General features: G+C 41.2%; 1 protein-coding gene across 1 annotated transcript in view; it reads right to left on the bottom strand.

The window, feature by feature from the left end:
- The window catches only part of LAPTM4B (lysosomal protein transmembrane 4 beta), a 63,818-nt gene that overhangs the window by 32,052 nt on the left and 8,929 nt on the right, over positions 1 to 22,837 (bottom strand). Inside the window, exon 2 of the mRNA XM_024115904.3 lies at positions 6,216 to 6,327. Within this exon, the coding sequence (XP_023971672.1) occupies positions 6,216 to 6,327 (112 nt within the window). The remainder of the gene's footprint in view (positions 1 to 6,215; positions 6,328 to 22,837) is intronic.

Consider the following 22,837-nt stretch of genomic DNA (forward strand, 5'->3'; position numbering starts at 1 on the left):
TGGCCCATTTAGTCAAGTTTTGGCAAGAATCCTACAGAGTTAGTATACCTTACTCTTGTATACAGTCACTCTGATATCTGGTCAAATTCCTTATTTTTCACCCTCAATAGCATATCACCCTGGTCTGCCTTTACCAAGAATCCTGTTGAGTTATCTAGCAAGAATCTCCCAGCCTTGATGTTTCCTCTTAGTGATTTTCCATTCGCTGACCTCCACCCTGCTCCTTGGCTATAATCCCCACTTGTCCTTTTTGGAGGGGGAATTGAGCTTGATTTTTCTCCCCTACTGCAACGCCCCCACTACAGTAGCCAATCTTGAATAAAGTTTTCCTTATCATCTTTATCAAGCATCTGAATAATTTTTTCATTAACACAGTAATGTTGAAAAAGCAAGTCTCAGAAGAAGGCGTACTGTGTGAATCCACAATATAAAGTTCAAGCACGTGAAACTTAAACAATAGATCACTCAGTGATAAAAATATACGTGTTAAGTTTATACAGAAAAGCAAAAGAATGATAAACAGTTCAGAAGAGTGGCAGCTATCTCCAAGATCAGAGGGGCTCTTTCGAAAGTTAAGGTAAAATTCAATTCCTCAAATCAAGTTGTGGGTGCACAAGTACTTACAATTACTCAGCTTATTTTATAAACATTGTTTTACACTTATTCAATATTTAATAAGAGGTAATCCTATAAAGAATGAGGAACTCCAAATTATTGTTAATGAAAAAAGCAAGATAGGTGTTCACTGTATAGGAACCTTTTCTGAAAGATTTGAATTTTTTCAAAATAAAGATATGAAGTAAAAAAAAAAAAAGTGATCCTAAACTAAATCTATGTTAAATTGTAAATCACATCCTAATTTCAAAACCACTGAAATGCAAACAACAACAAAATGCATCATCAGAGAAGCAGCACTGAACACCTGTGCTATCTCGGTTCCTGCTCAGTCGCTGGCAAACTCAAACAAATAAGGAATTCTACAGGCTTCATGTATCTAATTTTTAAAAAGTCATTTAGTAAAGGGTTTTTTTTTTTTTTTAATGGTTTTCTTCTAGGCAAAGTGGAGAAATGTCCACCAAGTTTGGTTAAGTGGAACATGGGAAAAGGAGGTGAATGATTCTACCAGATGTCTTCCATTGGTCTTTCCAAACCCACTCTCACCATCCAGTTATCTGCCCTAGCAGGCACACCGGTATGGGCCATCAACAGGGCTCCCTTACCCTGTGGCGTTTGTTGAGTTCACTCAATGAGGAGTCCAGACAAGGGATCAGAGAGAGGAAGAGGCTGCCCCCTGCTGTGAGGCTGCCTCGGGTTGGCCCTGGACCAAAAAAGGTAGCATTGCTCCTTATAAGGAGTTCAACTCTGTATGACTCTCATTCCCAGCTCTAGTAGCCACTGCCTCCCATCTCCCGTTCAGATCTAGGGATGGTAACAGCTGGTCTTGATTAAAATTACTTCACTGTCCCTAGTGGTCTTCTTACACCTCCATCTTTGTAAAAAGATCTTGAAAATATTCATTGAATTATCCTTGTAAAAAAATAAGATGTAGTCAAGGTGTAGAATATGTAACCTTTTGAGCCATGTGACTTATAAGATAAAGAGATGGGACGTCCCTGGTGGTCCAGTGATTAAGACTCTGTGCTCCCAATGCAGGGGGCCTGGGTTCGATCCCTGGTCAGGGAACTAGATCCCGCCTGCCGCAACTAAAAGAGCCCACACGCCACGACAAAGACCTGGTGCAGCCAAATAAATAAAAAAATAAATATTTTTTTAAAAAAGAAAAAAAGCTAAAGAGATGACAGGATGGAAGGATGAGAGGGTAGAGAGATGAAAATAAAGGGCCAGGATGGTCCTGTGACTCCGCTCTCCCGGCTGTCGCATGTGTATGTCTATTTCCTCGAGACATTGGCACGTCACGCACAAGTGGACAAGCTCTGCAGACCAAGTGCCCTGCTGGTTTGAGGGTATGTGAACAGACAGCAGGTAGGCAGCCTGGGCCTCTCCCAATGTGGGGCCAAGAGCCATATGGAAAGCCTCAGCCGATCTTCTTTTCCCTTCTATTTCTTAGTTTGTATTACCCAAACTTTCAAACCTACACAGAAGTATAATGAATCTCCAGCACCCATTTTGTTTGGATTGTTTCATCTCTTCACTTCTGTCCATTGGTGGAAATCTGGATTGTTTCCAGTTTCTGGCTATTATAAAGAAAGCGACTGTGGCCATTTTTATACATGGCTAATGATGGACACAAACATTCATTACTGTAGGGTACATACCTAAGAGTGAAACTGCTGGGTCATAGGGTGGATGTAGATATATATATATATATAGCTTTAGTTTTCCCAAAGTGGTTAAACGATGTACACTCCCAGCTGTAGCTTGAGAAATCCAGTGGTTCCAAAGCCGTATCAACAGGTGGCATTGTCAGTTCTGTTCATGTCGCCATTTTGAAGGAGTGGAGTGATTCACTACTGTGCTTGTAATTTGCATTTCTTTTACAACTAATAATGTGGAGAATATTTTCATGTGCTTATTGGTCATATGGATACCTTCTTTGATGAAGTATCTGTTTTTCTCTTCTTGATTTCACCCAGAACCACTGACTATAAAGACCGTCCTTTCTCCAATAAATGCAGTAGTGTTTTTATCCTAAACCAGGTTCCTATATACAGTAAACAAATTCTTCATTCATTATTTTTATGGCCATTTCCTCCCCAGGGCAGGTGAATAAAATAAGTTTGGCTTGAAAGACAATTTTGCTACAAAATGAATCAGAAATTAATTTGGATGATCTGTTTGGCATTATGTTTGGCTCTGACACTTCCTGTTACAGTTCCTTGCCAGTCCATTAAAGTTTCACAAATAAAATTTCATGAAGTCTACTTATTTGAATTTTACCTGTTTCTCTTTGCCCCCTCACGTCCTTTTTCCATTCCAGAATCTAATCCAGGGTCCTGTACTGCATGTAGTTGTATCTCCTTTGTTTCCTCCAATCTATGACAGTTCCCAGTATTTCCTAGCATAGCCAATTTTTGATTACATAAATATGTTTATTTGTAAATTATAAATATATATTACAAATTTTTGTATATAAAATATGTAAAAATACAAATGTTGAAGAGACAGGTGTTTTTAAAAAGAGAACTCTTTATATTTTTTTCTTTATCCCAGTGGATTCTCCTATATGCCCCATCTCAATATAAATCATAGGGATCTGACTTTCTTCTACCAGATCATTTTAGGAAAAGATCACATGGAAAAGTGAGATACACTCCTGCTCTGTCCTTCTGGATAAAATCTTGAGATGACTACCACCATTCCAAAAAGATATCAACTTAAAATTTCTATATACCGGGAATTCCCTGGAGGTCCAGTGGTTAGGGCTCTGTGCTTTCACTGCCGAGGGGGCGGGTTCTATCCCAGGTCAGGGACTAAAATCCCGCAAGCCGCAAAAAAACAAAACAAAACAAAAAAATTGTAATAGACCGTAACTTTCAAGCACAATTCAAAGCAATTGATTGTACCCATTTCAAGGACTATTTAGTTGTATCTTCATGTATGTTAGTTATAGAAAGGTTTGTCATGGGCTTCCCTGGTGGCGCAGTGGTTGCGCGTCCGCCTGCCGATGCAGGGGAACCGGGTTCGCGCCCTGGTCTGGGAGGATCCCACATGCCGTGGAGCGGCTGGGCCCGTGAGCCATGGCCGCTGGGCCTGCGCGTCCGGAGCCTGTGCTCCGCAACGGGAGAGCCACAGCAGAGGGAGGCCCGCATACCACAAAAAAAAAAAAAAAAAAAAAAAAAAAAAAAAGAAAGGTTTGTCAGCCATGATGATCTTTGACCTACAAAGTTCTTTTTAAAAAGAGATCAAAACATACGAAAGGAAAATGTAAGAAGAAAGTTAAAAAAAGATTCACTCACATGAATGAATATTCATCCTTCTGTATCTTTTTAACCATGCAATTTAAATGATCAATAGATAGTCCTAAAAGTAATTACAAACTATTTATTCACTTCTTTCAAATATATGAAATATCAGAGAAACTGCAAATGCACTGGAATTAATATCCAGGTCATTACAAAACAATTACTATTGTAAGGTCTTGAGTACCACCAGCAAGCCTCTGAAGTCAGGTAAATTAAGCCTAATACTGTCAGACAATTCACCACCCAGCTTAATGTCCGGCAATTAGAAAAAGGCAGGCAGTGTGACTATCTGATTCAGATACAACTGTATCTGAATCATTTAAAACTTCTTTGCTAACCTCAATTACTTAGAAAGAGAATCCTGCTACTGGAAACAGTGAAAGATAACTTATTTTTTAATGTCAATCAAACATTGTATTTATAGGTTATATAGTCTTTTAACTCAGGGGAAGGAAGGCAGAGATATTAATTTAATATTAATGGAATTCATTATCTTTCTGGAGGAATTCATCAGGGTAACAGGGTTATTCAGAACAGACAGAATGAGCGAAGTTACAGCAGAAGTCACGTCTCAGTCTGACGAGGTCCGGAACCCCAGGATGATATAATGCCTTGGTATCTACTAGAAGCAATGGTGGTAGGAGATGATGGACATAAAGCATCTCCTGGCTTTGCATTTACTTCACTTCCAGCTCTTCTCAGGCTCCTCCTGACCTCTCATGTCAGGGCTCCTTCAGGAAAAGTCCCTTTACTATCTCCCTAACGTAAATACCATTTTGAAGCTTACGTCCTCAAATTTACCTCCGCCCAGATGTCTGGTTCACATATCAAACTACCTTTTTAACCTCTCCACTTTAATACATCTAAGTAAGAACAGTGAGTAAAACAGTGAAATACACTGAGCCCTTATAATGGGCCACACCCCATTCGAAGCATTTTCCATACACTGACATATTTAATCACAACAATCCCACGAGGTAGATACTACGATCACCCCTATATTCAGAGGGGGAAACTAAGCCACACAAACATCAGTAACTAGCCCAATGTTATCACATTTCACACATGGCAGGGTCAGGTTTCAAACTATGGTCTCCGGCCTCAGAGCCACACTCCTAACAACTATGCTGAGCCACTTAAATCAGTCGAGTTTTCTCCACGCTGTGTTCCCATCTCCTCACCCTAGACTCTCTCACCCCAGTCAGGATGCAGACCATGTACACTCAAGTTGAAAAGTAGGAGTCATCTTTGATTCCTCCCTTTCCCTCACTGCCCATACCAGGAAGTTCTGTCAGTCCCACCTCCAAACCCACCCTCTTCCCCATCCCCAGTGTAGCCTGGATCGCAGAGAAAAAACACCCCCCAACCAGTCTCCAGGCCTCTGTACTCACACGCCCAGTCCCCGAAACGCATCCTCTACTCAGCAACAAAAGGGATCTTCTGAAAACACGTACCAGTTCATAACCGTGGAATTACTAAAAACCACTGAATGGTTTTCTCACTCCGAGAATAAATTTCACAAGTCTCACCCTGCCTGTTGAATGCTCCGAGTCATTCCCTAAAACTGCATCTTCAGCCCCTCTCCACCTTACTCACTTTGCTCCAGACACTTTTTGGTTTTTTAATGCACTGAAAGTTCTGCAAAGCCAATGAAAAATCAATTTGCATGACCTTTTGTTTGGGATTGTGCACAGCACTGCCCCTTTCAGGTAGCATGGACACAGCTTGACTTCAGTTATATGATGTTTAGGTTTCCATGATCTTAGAGCTGGGGGCCTAGCCTCCTTTCTGCACACCCCACATCCACATCCCTGTGTATATTTCTATTTATCTGGAAAAAGCAACAAAATAATCATCAGAAGGGTTTCTAGAATGGAGAATGATCACCTCCTGGAAGAATGGTAAATACTGAAACATAATAGAAGACACAATAAGATATGTAATATCATTTGACCCTTCCTTCCTGCCATTGACTCCCTCTCCTCCCCAAAAGGCCCAGGGTAAAAAGATTATCACAAAGAAACAATTTTTAAAAATGGCTAAGTTAACATTAAGATGAAAAAGAGAAAGACAAAAGAGATTTTAATGAGACTCTTACACTTAGAACAGAGGCAGAATACATGTAGCACATAAATATTTGTTGTTCTGACTTGTAATGATGGGAAGAGAGTTAAGTATCAGCTCAAACGGGCCCATGAATCAATATTTGTAATTTAATAGGAAGAACTGGCAGCTGGATTCCCTGCCCTTGAAAGTGCCAAAATATCTACAAAAGTGGTCTGATGTACTTACTGGCATCATCCATGAACTCAAAGTCACCCCCGAGTTCAGAACTTGAAAAGTGATACTGATCTGGATCAGCGAGGGCACTCAACAGAATCAGCAGTACCACGGCATTGATGATCTGCAAGAAAGAAAAAAATGTAAGTAACCCCAGTATATGGTCCCTATAATAGAACATGACATTGACCACATGGAGTTTAACTTCAACAGCTGGTGGCCTTTCAACACAAAGCCCCACCCACTGAGGGAGCAGGCAAACATTTCCTTTAAAATATATATATATATATATATATATATATATATTTATTTATTTATTTTTGGCTGCGTTGGGTCTTCGTTGCTGCACGCAGGCTTTCTCTAGCTGCGGCGAGTGGGGGCTACTCTTCGTTGCCGTGTGCGGGCTTCTCATTGCAGTGGCTTCTCTCGTGGAGCATGAGCTCTAGGAGCGTGGGCTTCAGTAGTTGTGGCTCACGGGCTCAGTAGTTGTGGCTCGTGGGCTCAGTGGTTATGGCACGTGGGCTCAGTAGTTGCGGTGCGCAGGCTCTAGAGCGCAGGCTCAGTAGTTGTGGCGCCCGGGCTTAGTTGCTCCGCGGCATGTGGGATCTTCCCGGACCAGGGCTCGAACCCGTGTCCCCTGCATTGGCAGGCGGATTCTTAACCACTGTGCCACCAGGGAAGCCCCAGGCAAACGTTTCTGAGGCAGAGCCACTGCCAGCCCATTCATGCAGCCAAGGGCACACGGCTTGGTGTGCAGTTGGCTTTCACCTCACTGTCCCCTGGGCCGGGCACCCTAGAGCAGTGAATAAACATGCAGCAGCGCTGACGCCAGCGGTTGGAAAGACTCTCCAGCTAGCCACGCAAATGCGAACGAGTTTGTTCAGGCGACCAAACATTTTTCACAGGTTCAAATAAGAACTTTGAGCCCATCCAGGAAGCAGTGTCAGAGAATGAGTGCAAAGCTACTTAGTGGCAGGCCCTTACTTCTGCAGGAGCACAGGCAAGCCGCTTTCTATCCCAGGCCCCCACTTCTGTCTCCTAGAAACTGCTGAATATATTTCCCTCGGGAACTTCAAACTCAGCCCGTCAAAGCAGAAACCATCTTCCTTAACACCTCCCACCTCTGCTCCTGCTTTCCTGTTCTCTATCTTACAAAACAGCATCACCATTAAAAATTAAAAGTGGAAAACACTCAGGCACTGCACTAAGTGCTTTATGTGGAATTTCTCTCTTAAGCCCTCCAATTACCTAATGCAGTAGGTGCAAAATTACCTCTGTTTTGTAAATGAGAAAACTGAGGCTCAGGGGTTAAGAACGCTGCCCAAGATCAGGCAAATGACAAACTGTAGAAACGGGACTGGGATCCAGGAATACCAATTCCAAAACCTGATCTCTTAAATCTCCTGTTCTTCCTCAAAACCTGATTATCTTTGGGCTTCCCATCTTCCTTTTCCCTTACATCCAACCAAGTGTGAGATTCTGACAATTCCACTGCTGCATTTCTATTTCCTTTACTCTTCCTAACTGCCCGTGCTGCTTATACACACGTGGACCAACTGTGACGGGGCTAGAGGTGTGGGGGGCAGGTTTCCTAGAGTTTGGTGAGGCTCGGCTGAGACTGGCTTGTTATGTCTCCTTTGTTCTAAGCTGAGAAACTTGTGATAGAGCTCTATGTTTCACTCTTGTCAAAACTGAGAGAAAGATGCATAACCTTCATCTTTTATATCGAGAAAATTCTTTTACTAACAACAGTAACTAAAGGCATTTCCTACTATAAAAATCATATTCGGAAATACCTACTTACAGAAGAGGTTCAAATGGGGAGTCAGGTTATTCCTTTTACAAAATACCCACTCTAGAATCCATTTTGAAGTGGCAATCCCAGGTGGTTGTTTTTTTGATTGTGGTAGAATTTGGAATGACCTTTTTTTCCCCTCTATTTTCCAAACTGTCTAATATGGTCTGATTGCTTTTTGAAGTTATAATAATGAGAATGGCAATTTTCCAGAGCATACACATATATTACTAATTTAAATAGATACCACAAGCTTGTGGTTAAAACTTTTTTTACGTTCAGAAAGGTATATAGTGAAAACTGAGTCTCCCTCCTATTCCTATCTGACAGTCACCCTTCCCCACAGTGGCTACTAGAACTGCCAGTTTCTTGTTTCTCTCCAAAAAGCCAAGAAACTTCACAGCACATTTTAAAGAGAGTATGATTAGCAAAACTATAGTTGAAGAAAATCTTTCAGAACATAGCTGAAGCTTAAAGGAAAGTATGAGTTAGTTCCACAACGGGCAGACGATTTAGCAAAGATGTTCTTTGACAAACCATCAAGTTTTCTTGGCATTCTATTCCCTCTATATTCTTATCTTTGGAAAAAGCAGACCAAAGATTATGGACTGAAATAAGATGAGATAAAATAACCTAAGAATGTGTTTTGAAAAGTTAAGCACCAGACAAAGGCAATGTGTTTACTGCTGTTATCATAATGGGGTTGGTTTTTTAAGGTTTGGAGAAAAAAAAAAAAAAAAAAAACCAACACATAAATTTGGGATTCATGGGTGAAGCTTTAATGAAGGAAGGGGTGGGGTACAGAGGGTAAGAGAGAAAAATGGCTAGGTGAGGCAGGACAGTGAACCCAGTTAGGAAATACAAGCCAGATTTAGGGATCCTTTAGGGCTACTTACAGAGTTTGGGTTTTATTCTAAGTGCAACAAGAAGCCAATGGAGAATATTAAGGAAGGAAAGAATGTCATCTGTTTGGGGTTCAAATGAGTAAATTATGTAAAACACCTAGAAGGGTAGCTGGCATATAACAGTGACTCAAATTAGTTGCCTTACCTCTTCAAACCTTAACAAGAACCATATAAAAGCTCTTGGGTGGCATCAGAAAGTTACCTGGTCCCAGATCTCCTGAGACAGTGCTATGCAGCTGCTTTCCTGTCCTTTCAGTTCCAGTGGGCCTGTCAAGTCTTAGTCAACTTGTTATTACCCCCTTGTTGCCTGCTTTACTTATCATAACACTTCCACTAGCTGCCTCCTAGCGCAGGTGCTTGTTAAGTGCTTAGGAAAGAGCCTCCCAGGACTCGCAATAGGTTAAATAAATCATGCACCCAAGTAACACAAAGCATGAAGCCGTAAGCACAACAAGACTTCACAGAAAGAATAATGGAGAGCCAGAGAAAGATACTACTGATGCCTGAGGCTGATACCAGGGTTTGCAGGGAGGTGCAGTGGACATGGGAGCATTTGGACAGGGACTGGAAAGATGAGAAGGTTTTGGAACCCAAGAGGTGTAGAAAAGAACAATTTCGGGATTCCCTGGCGGTCCAGTGGTTAGGATTTGGCGCTGTCACTGCTGGGGCCTGGGTTCAATCCCTGGTTGGGAAACTAAGATCCTGCAAGCCACACGGCATGCCCCCTGCCCCCAAAACAAACAAACAAATAAGAGAGAAGAACAATTTCAAGTATGAGTAAAGCCACTGGGACAGGGGCCTGCACTGAAAACAGCAAGCAGTTCGATTTGGTTAAAACACAGTAGACAAAGGAAAGTGCTAGGGGATGAGACCAGAAATGCAGGCTGGGGCCAGATGGCAGCGAGTCCTCAAAACCAGGCAACCAGGCGAGGAATCTGGGGCTTTATCCAAAAAGTTAATGAAGGTTTTTGAGGCAGGATATGACGTGATTGGAGCTGTCATTAGGAAGATCAAGCTAGAAAAGGCTGGGAGGCTAAAACGGAGGCTGGAAAGCATTCTGGAAAGTACTGCAATAGTCTGGCTGAGCAGTAATGAGGGTCTGATCCACTTCATCTCTAATTCTCATGACAACCCTGTCATCTTAGGCATTAGTTTGAGAGGTTACTTGGGTCCTACATGTGGAAGAGTCAAGGTTTGAACCTCAAGGCCTTTCCACGTGGAGGTGGAATTATTCAACATACAGGAAGTGACAAGCTGCAAGGATAAAAAAAGAAGCAAAGGAGACTCTGAAATTTCAAGCCTGGGCGACAAAATCTTGTCATCGTCAGAAATAAGGACTGGGACAAGGTTGATTTTAGGTAGGAAAAGTACTTGCAGGCTGTCCGAATAATCATGTGTTAGCGTGCCCGTCTGGCCTCTCAGCCTCCTTTTTTAATTCAGCCTTTGGTGCTCAGGCCTGCCCTCCACGTGTGTTTGCCTATCCCACTTCCGACGGCCTCGTGCCCAGTCCCACGTGCTTTCGTGCTCTCTCCTGCTCAGTCTCTGAACGTGTCACATCGTTGCCGAAGTCAGAGTTCTGGCTCCCGGTTCCGTCGCTCCACAGCGGGTCCTGGGTCCTACACTGGGCTGTGCTCTAGTTGCTCTGGTCACTGTCATCCTCTCCCCTGTCCCTCTGGCCCTGTGGCCCTTCTCTCTGTGCCCACAAGCAGAGACCACAGTCCTGGAGCCAAGTTCCCTTCCACTTGCCCTTGTTCTTCCGAGAGTCCAGAGAAAGGAGACAGATAATACAAAGATGTGATGGCAAGGTCATGACACGTCACGAATGACTCACCACTGTGCTCTTTTAATCACAGAGTGAAATCTTCATAATAGAAGGTCTGTGTGTTGACACATATTTACTGTGTTATCCTATGAAACCTCAGTTGTTGGATGGGAATGTGGCTCTCCACGGAGGATGTGGATACAATAGGGTGACAGGGTGGGCGGTGAACTAGCCACGGTAGATACTAAACGTGGTTGGATGGAAAAGGTCAAATACAAGTCAACGCCCCCAAGAACAGTGGGTAAGAAGTACTTCCGAAAAAGAGAAAATATAAATCACCCAATCATCCATTCTGACCAAGAATGAAATGTCACCACAAATGAGAACCAAGAAGATGGTTAAGACTTGCCAGGAGCAGATTATGTAATGACCACAGCTAGCCTAAATGTAAAAGAAAGACAGGGCATATTTATGTTCTTGTTCAGTTAATGCTCACTAACATTTGGGCTTTCTTTGTCTGTTTTGGTAGGTCATGTACAACTGTTCCTGTTCTATTTATGAAGTGTTCCTGTGGTGTTGCATATTTTTTCCTTGTTCCTGACAATGATTACTTCCACATGTAAATAAATTCAATGTCTGTCCCGTTACGTAAGTGGTGCCAGGTCCCTGTATATTCTCCGGGGATCTAAGGTGCTCTTCACTCTTAAATCATATTTCAGACCCTAAATGAACAGTGAGACTTGCAGCTTGAATCTAAACAACTGAAAATGTAACATGTAATTATCAGCTCACTTTTTTAAAGCCTCAATAAAAGAACCTTAAGAACACTCAAACACACTGAGATAATAATTACACAACAATCAGAATTTTACACAGAAAGTTGTGTCCAAAAATGATCACTGCAGACTTATTTGTAGTAATGAAAATCTGAAACAGAAGTAGAATGGCTAAATAAGATTACAACCAAATAAGAGAATGCTGCATAAGCATTAAAATCATATTAAAAAATATTAATGACAAGAAAATGTTCACATTATAATGTTAATTGATGACTATAGTATAAAAATGTTTGATTCCAATTTATTATTATGTTCACATGCATAAATCACAGACTAAAAACACCAAAACATACAATGTTATAAACTATGTGGTGGGTCTGGAGGTGCCGTGTACCTTTCATTATCATTGTACCTTTTTTTTGTATTTTCCAGAGTGTCTAACATGAGCATAGTTGCTTTTATAGTCAGGAAAAATTATTTCAAGCTTCAAAAATATTCTTAATATGAAATATGTTATAGAACATTATTACTACGCCTCATTCTCTAAAGAGAAAAAATTACTAGTAAGAAGATGGCCAGGGATTCAAGTTAAAACTTGGAAATAGGGAATTCCCTGGAGGTCCTGTGGTTAGGATTCTGGGCTTTCACTGCTGGGGGCCTGGGTTCAATCCCTGGTCAGAGAACCAAGATCTCGCAAGCCACGCAGCACATAAAAAAAAAAAAAAAAAAAAAACCAAAACCGAAACAAAACAAAAAACCCCCTGGAAATAGGTATATCAGAGGAGAAGAAAGTCAGAGTAAAATACAGTAAGTCCCCTACATACAAACCTTCAAATTGTGAACTTTCAACGATGCGAACATCAACATCAGGCGTGAGTGAAATTGCAGCTTGCCCTCGTCTCCTATTGCTGATGATCCTTCAGCTCTACCATCTCCCACCTCCTCCCCCTCCTCCAGTCAGTAACTCTTCTTGCCTGTTCACTCGGGATGCCAGACCCTGTAGGCCAGCTGTTGTATTTGTACTACTGTACTTTTCAAGGTACTGTACTGAAGATTTTAAATGTTTTATTTTTTTTTGTTTCTTTTTGTTTTTTATGTATTACTTGTGTGAAAAGTATTATAAACCTATTACAGTACAATACTATATAGCCGATTGTGTTAGTTGGGTACCTAGGCTAACTCTGGTGGACTTCCGAACAAATTGGACTTGCAAACGCACTCTCAGAAGGGAACTCGTTCGTATGTAGGGGACTTACTGTAAAATAATAACAAGAGATCCGCCACTTCCAGTAATGGTGAACTAGGTTATACAAACCAATCTTCTCACTGAGGACAACTAGAAAATTTGGACAAAATAAAAACAACACTGTGAGAAGGTATTACCTAGCAGGGCAGTGAGGAATTATGGGGCCAAGATCCAGGAGAAGGCAGAAATACCACTGAGGGCATTTGCTGATTCCAGAAAAGACGATGAGAGCTAAAAGCTTGAGAGCACCTTGACAGCCTTGATGAGCCAGAGTTAAGAGCGGGAGTACAGGGCATGCTGGATGGGGATGGAGGGTAGAAAGCCCCAGGGCTTTGCCATAAGACCCTGAAGAGGCTTCACCATTGGAGTAAGGTGGACCAGCAAAGACAAGTCTTTAGAGTGACGGGCCCAGCTTTGCATCACCTGAATCCTGAAACAATTGAGGGAATTGCCAGTTGCTAGGCCCCTGTAAGAAGCTATCAAAATCCTTACTGGAGGGCTTCCCTGGTGGCTCAGTGGTTGAGAGTCCGCCTGCCGATGCAGGGGACACGGGTTCGTGCCCCCGTCCGGGAGGATCCCGCATGCCGCGGAGCGGCTGGGCCCGTCAGCCATGGCCGCTGAGCCCACAACTGGAGAAAGCCCTCTCACAGAAACGAAGACCCAACACAGCCAAAAATAAATATAAAATAAATTAATTTAAAAAAAAAAGTTTTCCTTATTAAAAAAAAAAAAAAACTGGATTATACAAAGATGAATAAGGCATGGTCCCTGCCCTCAAGGATTAGTAGTCCAGGGGGTAAACAAACATCAGCAACCAAGTAAAATGTAGAATAAACATTATAACATTCATTAATTCATCCACTGAATTGTTCAAAAATTATCTATTAGGCAACAAATATATGCCAGGCACTATGCTAACATCAATATACATTATTCCCCCCCTCAAGGTAGTCTATTGTCTAATGGGGAAGACAGTCAAATTAGCTGTTCCATTTAGATGCAAAGGAATTCTGCTATACTAGTGGCTGGGGAGAAGGGGGTGGCAGTGAAAGCCTCCACAGGAAGAGGACTTTCTTAACACCAGAAAGTAAGAGACTTTTGGAAATCCTAAGAGACAAAGATTACAGCACAATAATTTTAGGGAATCAGACTAAGTGACTAAGAATTAACTATTAAGAGAAAGTTCAAGGAAACAAAAATATAAGAATGAGCGACGCTTGACAGTCCTTTGACTTGGATTATAATTACAGCCACTGTTTTCAATAATAGAAGCTATAAATCCTCTAAGTTATACAGTGTGCAGGAGAAAGTTTAAGCAGTAAAATGAAGTTGTATCCTTCCTTAGAGCCCCATTTCAGTAGGCAGATTTTTTAAATGTATTATAAAGATTCCCACCCCCCCACCCCAAATTCAATGAGGTCCTTCTGATTCACCTTGCAGGCCACAGTGCCATCCTTTTGGCATGTCTTCCTCATGGGTGAGAGATTAAATCAAGAAACCACCACCACTACACATTCTGTCTTATATTACTGAAGGCGTTTGCCTGCCCTATGTGGTGTGATTATTGTTACGCCACTCTGCAGATGAGGACTCTCAGACTTTGGGGAAACCTGCACAAGGTCATGACATTTTCAGCTGACACTCAATCATGGGTCCTTTGATTACAAATGCCACACATGCTCATTCCAGTAACCCAGGTTCCACCCCAAAAGCCACCACACCCGGTTCACAAGCCCTGGCGACTCTGCTCGCCAGTCCCCTGGCAGCAGGCTCAGAATTCTTTACAAGGGAGTGTTCCAGACAGCCACTCTCAAGGCGACAGGAAGCTGGCAAGCAGAGTGAAACCGACTTGCGACCCCAGCAGAAGCATCCTCAATTTCCCTGAATGGACTTGGTCAGGTTCTGATCTTCACTCTCAGGCTGAGACACCACTGTATGTATTCTCTCAGAATGATGAGAAAGATGTCTGTACAGTGAACAGAAGGCAAAGGATGGTCCTCTAGCAGAGGCCAGAAAGAAGGCTGTTCAAAGAGCCACTAGGAGACTTGTGGGTGGGGGGGGGAGGGTGGACCGGGAGAACAACTGTGTTCCTTTTTATGCCCTAAAGAACATTCTGGATCTCTGAATACAAAGAGACAGGCCTAGCCCAGAGCCTAATTTAGAATGGGCTATGGGGACCTAAACTCTGTGCATAAGGAATGATCAAGCACTAGAGGGTTAGAAGGCCAGCATCCAAAAAAGAGGAGAAAATATAAACTGCAAAATGGCTAAATTAATTTTTTAGTGCAACAAACATGGTGCTCTTTGTGTTCTGATATGCTCTATTCATTAGGTCTATTAGTCCCTATTTGTAACCATCCTACTCCAACAACTTGGATAATCATTAAAAATATGCTTTGGAAGACTGTTTAAAACATTCCCTGTTTAGCTTCAATACATAAAAGAATACTTTATTCCTACAGCTATTCACCAAAGACAAAACTGAAACTCATAAAACAGAATGTCTTTACTAATGAAAGTGAAGAGGCAGTAACAGACTTAACCATTAGAATATAAATTTTGCATTCTATTCAGGAACAGTGTTGCTATATTGTACTTTAGAGTTAAATTTTTTCTTACGAAATAGCAATACATTTAATACACCCCAAAATAACAACTTTTGAAATTAAGACAAAAAACCTACACTTTTAGTTTGCATACATGGCTTGCAGTTTAGAATAAAAAGCAGCTAAAGTATAACTTGATAGCTAAGTTTTTAAAAAATCTTGTCAAAGTAAAATAAAATGCAATGATATAATCTAAGTACTCTTAGACGAATGTTTTGTAATCATAATGCTGAATTGTTAATGATTTCTCCTTTCCACCCATAAAGTGTATGCCATAAATATTCATTACTATGAATCTAGGTAATGGAACATTCTTGAAGGTGACATTAATGTCTGATATTGTTACTTTTAGCTAAAAGAAAACAGATATTAGATTACTTCAAAAGTAAACAGCCTCTGAAGATCATTGTTCTTAAGCTATTCTCAAAGTAAACTAATGAAAAGATTATCTAGTGAATTACTGTCGCTAATGTAAATACAAAAATATCTTCAAGATTCTATTCCTGTTTGCATACTTTCTTTAGAACAAATATTAAAATTACCTAAGAGGGACTTCCCTGATGGCACAGTGGTTAAGAATCTGCCTGCCAATGCAGGGGACACGGGTTTGAGCCCTGGTCTGGGAAGATCCCACATGCTGTGGAGCAACTAAGCCTGTGCGCCACAACTACTGAGCCTGCGCTCTAGAGCCCGCGAGCTGCAACTACTGAGCCTGTGTGCTACAACTGCTGAAGCCCACACACCTAGAGCCCGTGCTCCTCAACAAGAGAAGCCACCGCAATGAGAAGCCTGCGCACTGCAACGAAGAGTAGCCCCCGCTCGCCCCATCTAGAGAAAGCCCACATGCAGCAACGAAGACCCAACGCAGCCAAAAGTAAATAAATACTTAAAAAAAAAAAAAAGATTATCTGAGAAATTTTCATTTAGTTTCTAAACAGCTGGTACAGGGAAAAAAACTAGGCAAAGAAACATTCTCAGGTAAATAACGAAAGAATCAAAGAAAGCACCTTTTGAAATTTTACTAACTTAATATTTTAAACATTTTCACAAAAGCTCTCTGGTGTTTCTGTTATTAATTTAAAGTTTTTTCCTCAAGACAAGGATGTTCACTCTAGCAACTTTTATCCAACATAGTTTTGTAAGTCCTAGCTACGGCAATCAGAGAAGAAAAAGAAATAAAAGGATTCCAAATTGGAAAAGAAGAAGTTAAACTGTCACTGTTGGCAGATGACATAATACTATACATAGAAAACCCTAAAGATGCTACCAGAAAACTACTAGAGCTCATCAATGAATTTGGTAAAGTTGCAGGTTACAAAATTAATACACAGAAATCTGTTGCATTTCTACACACTAACAATGAAAGATCATACAGAGAAATTCAAGAAACAATCCCAATTACCATTGCATCAAAGAGAAAATACCTAGGAATAAACCTACCTAAGAAGACAAAAGACCTGTACTCTGAAAACTATAAGATGCTGATGAAAGAAACTGAAGACGACACAATCAGATGGGAAGATATACCATGTTCTATATTGTCAAAATGGAAGAATCTATATTGTCAAAATGACTATACTACCCAAGGCAATCTACAGATCTGTAAATTCAATGCAATCCCTATCAAATTACCAATGGCATTTTTCACAGAACTAGAATAAAAAATCTTAAAATTTGTATGGAGAAACAAAAGACCCCAAATAGCCAAAGTAATCTAGAGAAAGAAAAATGGAGCTGGAGGAATCAGGCTGCTTGACTTCAGACTATACTACAAAGCTATAGTCATCAAAACAGTATGGTACTGGCACAAAAACAGAAATAGATCAATGGACCAGGACAGAAAGCCCAGATATAAACACACACCTACGGTCAATTAATCTACAACAAAGGAGGCAAGTCTGTACAACGGGGAAAAGACAGTCTCTTCAATAAGTGGTCCTGGGAAAACTGGACAACTACATGTAAAAAAATAAAATTAGAACATTCTTTAACACCATACACAAAAATAAGCTCAAACTATTAAAGACCTAAATGTGAGACCGGACACTATAAAATTCTAAGAGGAAAATATAGGCAGAACACTCTGACAAAAATCACAGCAATTATCTTTTTCAATCCGTCTCCCAGAGTAATGGAAATAAAAACAAACAAAAGGGACCTAATTAAACTCGAAAGCTTTTGCACAGCAAAGGAAACCATAAACAAAACAAAAAGACAACCCACAGATTGAGAGAAAATATTTGCAAATGATGTGACCGACAAGGGATTAGTCTCCAAAATTTACAAACAGCTCATGTGGCTTAATATCATCAAAACAAACAACCCAATCAAAACATGGGCAGAAGACCTAAACAGACATTTCTCCAAAGAAGACATACAGATGGCCAAGAGGCACATGAAAAGATGTTCAACATCACTAATTATTAGAGAAATGCAAATCAAAACTACAAGATATCACCTCACACCAGTCAAAATGGCTATCATAAAAATATCCATAAACAGGGACTTCCCTGGTGGCACAGTGGTTAAGAATCCACCTGCCAATGCAGGTGACATGGGTTCGATCCCTGGTCCAGGAAGATCTCACATGCCGTGGAGCAACTAAGCCTGTGCACCACAACTACTGAGCCTGCATGCCACAACTACTGAAGGCTGTGCGCCTAGAGCCCGTGCTCCACAACAAGAGAAGCCACCACAATGAGAAGCCTGTGCACTACAAGGAAGACTAGCCCCTGCTCGCAGCAACTAGAAAAAGCCCGTGCACAGCAACAAAGACCCAACACAGCCAAAAATAAATAAATAAAAATTAAATTAAATTTAAAATTTAAAAAAAATCCATAAACAATAAATGCTGGAGAGGCTGTGCAGAAAAGGCACCGCTACTACCCCTCCTACTCTGTTGGTAGGAATGTAAATTGGTACAGCCACTATGGAGAACAGTTTGGAGGTTCCTTAAAAAACTAAAAATAGGGGCTTCCCTGGTGGCGCAGTGATTGAGAATCTGCCTGCTAATGCAGGGGACATGGGTTCAAGCCCTGGTCTGGAAGGATCCCACATGCTGCGGAGCAACTAGGCCCGTGAGCCACAACTACTGAGCCTGCGCGTCTGGAGCCCGTGCTCCGCAACAAGAGCAACACAGGAAAAATACATAAATAAATTAATAAACTCCTACCCCCAACATCTTAAAAAAAAAATCTTTAAAAAAAATTAAAAAAACTAAAAATAGAGCTACCATATGATCCTGCAAGCCCACTCCTGGGCATATATCCAGATAAAAACATGGTCCAAAAGGATACATGCACCCCAATGTTCACTGCAGCACTGTTTACAATAGCCAAGACATGGAAGCAACCTAAATGTCCATCAACAGAGGAATGGATAAAGAAGATGTGGTACATATATACAATGGAATATTACTCAGCCATTAAAAAGAATGAAATAATGCCATTTGCCGCATCATTCATGAACCCAGAGATTGTCATGTTGAGTGAAGTAAGTCAGACAGAGAAAGAGAAGTATATCACTTATATGTGGAACCTAAAAAGAAATGATACATATGAACTTATTTACAAAACAGAAACAGACTCACAGACTTAGAGAACGAACTTATGGTTACCAGGGGGAAGGGTGAGGGGAAGGGATAGTTAGGGAGTTTGGGATTGACATGTACACACTGCTATATTTAAAATGGATAACCAACAAGGACCTACTGTATAGCACAGGGAACTCTGCTCAGTATTATATGTAACAACCTAAATGGGAAAAGAACTTGAAAAAGAATAGATACATGAATATGTATAACTGGATCACATTGCTGTACACCTGAGACTATCACAACATTGTTAATCAACTGTACTCCAATGTAAAATTTAAAAAAATTTTTTAAATTAAGTTTGCTCCTTGTAACTATACTTTGACTCTTATCACCAAGCCTCCAGTTACTTGTTTTGTTCAATACCATTTGAAGGAATAAAAACAGCCAATGTTTTAACTACATAGGCAAGATTCTAGGAAAAGGAAATTAGCATCTGAAATGTGTGAGTCCACAAACCATTGCTACCAAAAGTGTGGCAGACCTGCAGCTTCAGCATCATCCCCAGTGTGTTACTAATGCAGACCCACAACACCAACTCCAGACCTAATGAATCAGAAGTAAATGTCAGCAGGACTGACAACTGACCTCTCAGCAGCAAAGCAGAAGTCAAGAGACATGGAGGGAGTTTCAATGTGTTGAGACAATAACTCTCAACCAAGGATTGAAATATCTTTCAAAAACTCGAGTCAAATAAAGATATTTTCAGGACTTCCCTAGTGGCGCAGTGGTTAAGAACCCGCCTGCCAATGCAGGGGATGCGGGTTCGAGCCCTGGTCCAGGAAGATCCCACATGCTGCGGAGCAACTAAGCCCATGTGCCACAACTACTGAGCCTGCGCTCTAGAGCCCGGGAGCCACAACTACTGAAGCCCTCAAGCCACAGCTATGGAAGCCAGCACGCCTAGAGCCCACGCTCTGCAACAAGAGAAGCCACTGCAATGAGAAGCCCGTGCACCGCAACAAAGAGTAGCCCCCGCTCGCCGCAACTAGAGAAAAGCCCACGTGCAGCAATGAAGACCCAACGTAGCCAAAAATAAATAAATAAAATCTATGTTTAAAAAAATAAATAAATAAATAAAACCAAAGATATTTTCGAAGAACAACTGTCAGTTTGCCACCAACAGATTTCACTAAAGGAAAATTTTTAATATGTACGTCAGACAGAAGGATCCTAGACAGCAGGTCTGAGGTGCAAAAGAAAATGATGGATCACGTACTTTCCACATTTGGGGTATTAAAATATCCATTTATAAAATAAAAATTAGAGGGCTTCCTTGGTGGCGCAGTGGTTGAGAGTCCGCCTGCCGATGTAGGGCACACGGGTTCATGCCCCCGTCCGGGAAGATCCCACGTGCCGCGGAGCGGCTGGGCCCGTGACGGGAGAGGCCACAGTGGTGAGAGGCCCGCGTACCGCAAAAAAAAGTAATAATAAAATAAATAAAATAAATAAAAATTAGAGCGATTGCAAAGAAAAACAGAGAAGATGATGGACAGAGGTGTAAATACGTGGGTAACTCTAAGCAAATATTGATTGTATAGATCAGTGTCTTGGGGGAGTTTTAAAAAAAAAGACACTAACATACAAGAAATGACCAGAGTTAAAGGACTTGTTCAAAACAAAGGCAAAAATATTATTAAGTCTAGACTCTGATAAGTACATATGTTAAAATTTCTTGAGTGAACCACTAAAATAATAGAAATAAAAAATAGCAGATAGGGCTTCCCTGGTGGCGCAGTGGTTGGGAGTCTGCCTGCCAATGCAGGGGACACGGGTTCGTGCCCTGGTCCGGGAGGATCCCACATGCCGTGGACCGGCTGGGCCTGTGAGCCATGGCCGCTGGGCCTGCACATCCGGAGCCTGTGATCCGCAACGGGAGAGGCCACAACAGTGAGAGGCCCGCGTACCGCCAAAAAAAAAAAAAAAGTAGGTAGGCAAAAAAATGGATAAGAAAAAATTCAGATAATATGAAAGATGGCAACAATGGACAGAAAAACAGAAACAAGGAGTAATATAAGTCCTAATATATTAACCACTATTAACGTAAATGGGCTAATTTCTCCAGTTAAAGACAAAGATTGCCAGGCTCCCCAACATGGCCACTCATCCCCAAACTCTCTCACATGCCTTACATTCTCCTTCACAGCACTTATCACAATTACATTCCAATATTTATTTGTGTGATTACTAATCAATATACATTAATTACTGGTAATTTCTTCTTACTAGACCATAGATTCCATGTTGGCAAGGACTGAGTCTATTTTGAATCACCATTGCATTGCCAGCACCTCACACAGTTCCTAACACCCAGGACGTTCTCAAATCTGTTAAAAGAGGAGGAAAGAAGGAAGGAGGGAAGAAAGAAACTGGATACACATTGCCATTCCTTCTAGGCATAAATTTTCTACACTGATTTTCCTTTGAGACGGGAAGTCCTTATCCATAAGCACAGTTATAGTTTTCTGATCCATAAGCTAGCTGCATTTGATTTCTTACATAGATGACTATGTGTTTTCATACTGAAAATGCTATCCATGTACCCTCATTTTATCTTCAAAATAATTTTTAACAATCAATTAAAAACTCCATTAAGCAGCACACCTTGGGAGAAATGCATTTGTGTTTGAATACTACTTAGTTTTATCCATATTTGCAACTATTTTATGACTTGCTTAAATTGTTTTGTGATACTTTTTAATAATTATTTGCAATTGTTTATTGTTAGAATTATTAACTCCAATTTAGAGAGGAAAACTGAAGTACTGAGAACCAACAAGTACTGTTTTATAGACTGGAATTAAAGCCTCCTATAATTAGTACTGGGTGCCCACTGGGCAACAGGATCTCAGCAATAAGGCTGCCGTTAGGTGTCACATCAGATTAGTAGATGCCCCTGGAATCCCTGCAATCTGTTCTCCCCTTCTTTCATAGTAATAGGCTTATCTGGATATATCAATGCCCAGCTAAAGATAATATCTCCTAGCTTCCCTTGCAGCTAGGTCGTATGTCTAGTTTCTGGCTACTGGGATATGAGGGACAGCAATGCATACAATTTCCACTTCACATCCTTAAAAAAATGAAGCTGGTTGTCCTCCAGGTGATTTTTCTCCTTTGTAGCAGGCCAGAACACAAACATGGTGCTGATGAGATGTCTCCAACCACGCAGACAAGGATAAAGGAAGCAGCCCCCTAGATCCAGAGGAGTCAGCACATTTAGGATGGCACAACTGCCCCACCAGCCTGGGTTGTCTCTGGATGGCCTCACGGAACAAAGCTTGCCAATCCTCCCTAACTGTTAACACAAGCGAGAAATAAACTGCATTTTTGCACCTCTGTTCACAACACTTTATCTATACCATAGCAAATACAGAGGTTAAATATTAACACAAAAGAGAAAAGACCAGATTATCAGAGAATCCAATGCCACCTTAAAAGGGGGGCAAGGGGGACACTCATGGCTAGATCAAAATTGAGACAACAAAAAGTACTATCCAAGAAGCAAATCCCTCTTTCAGCAAAGCTGGAGGAAGACACACTGTCGCACCCTGGAGACTTATTCCTTTTAGCCCTGAATGCTTTCTCTTTTCTGAAGCTGGCCTCACCAGGCTGTCTTTAAGAAAAGCTATTAGTGTCCTCTACAGGAAAAGAATACATAGGCCTAAGGATAGGAGTATTCATTTCCATGAGGATTATATTTCCCCATCGAATATTAATAAATTGGCATTCTGGTTTTATGTGTCAGTCTACTATAAGTTTAGTCAGTGTGAATCAGCCATTCAACTTTAGGGCATTGACAAGATCCAATCTCTGGTCCAACAAGGTTGAGGAAAGGCCAAACTCTGACGCGTCCCTTCTGGCCTTACCCAGGTAACCCCAAGTGATTCTTTTCTTCCAACCAATAACACCTCCACTTCGGCAGCCCCAAGCCCTCTACTGTTAGTCAACA

The sequence above is a fragment of the Physeter macrocephalus genome, chromosome 15, assembly GCF_002837175.3.
Source record: "Physeter macrocephalus isolate SW-GA chromosome 15, ASM283717v5, whole genome shotgun sequence".
NCBI classification, from domain to species: domain Eukaryota; kingdom Metazoa; phylum Chordata; class Mammalia; order Artiodactyla; family Physeteridae; genus Physeter; species Physeter macrocephalus.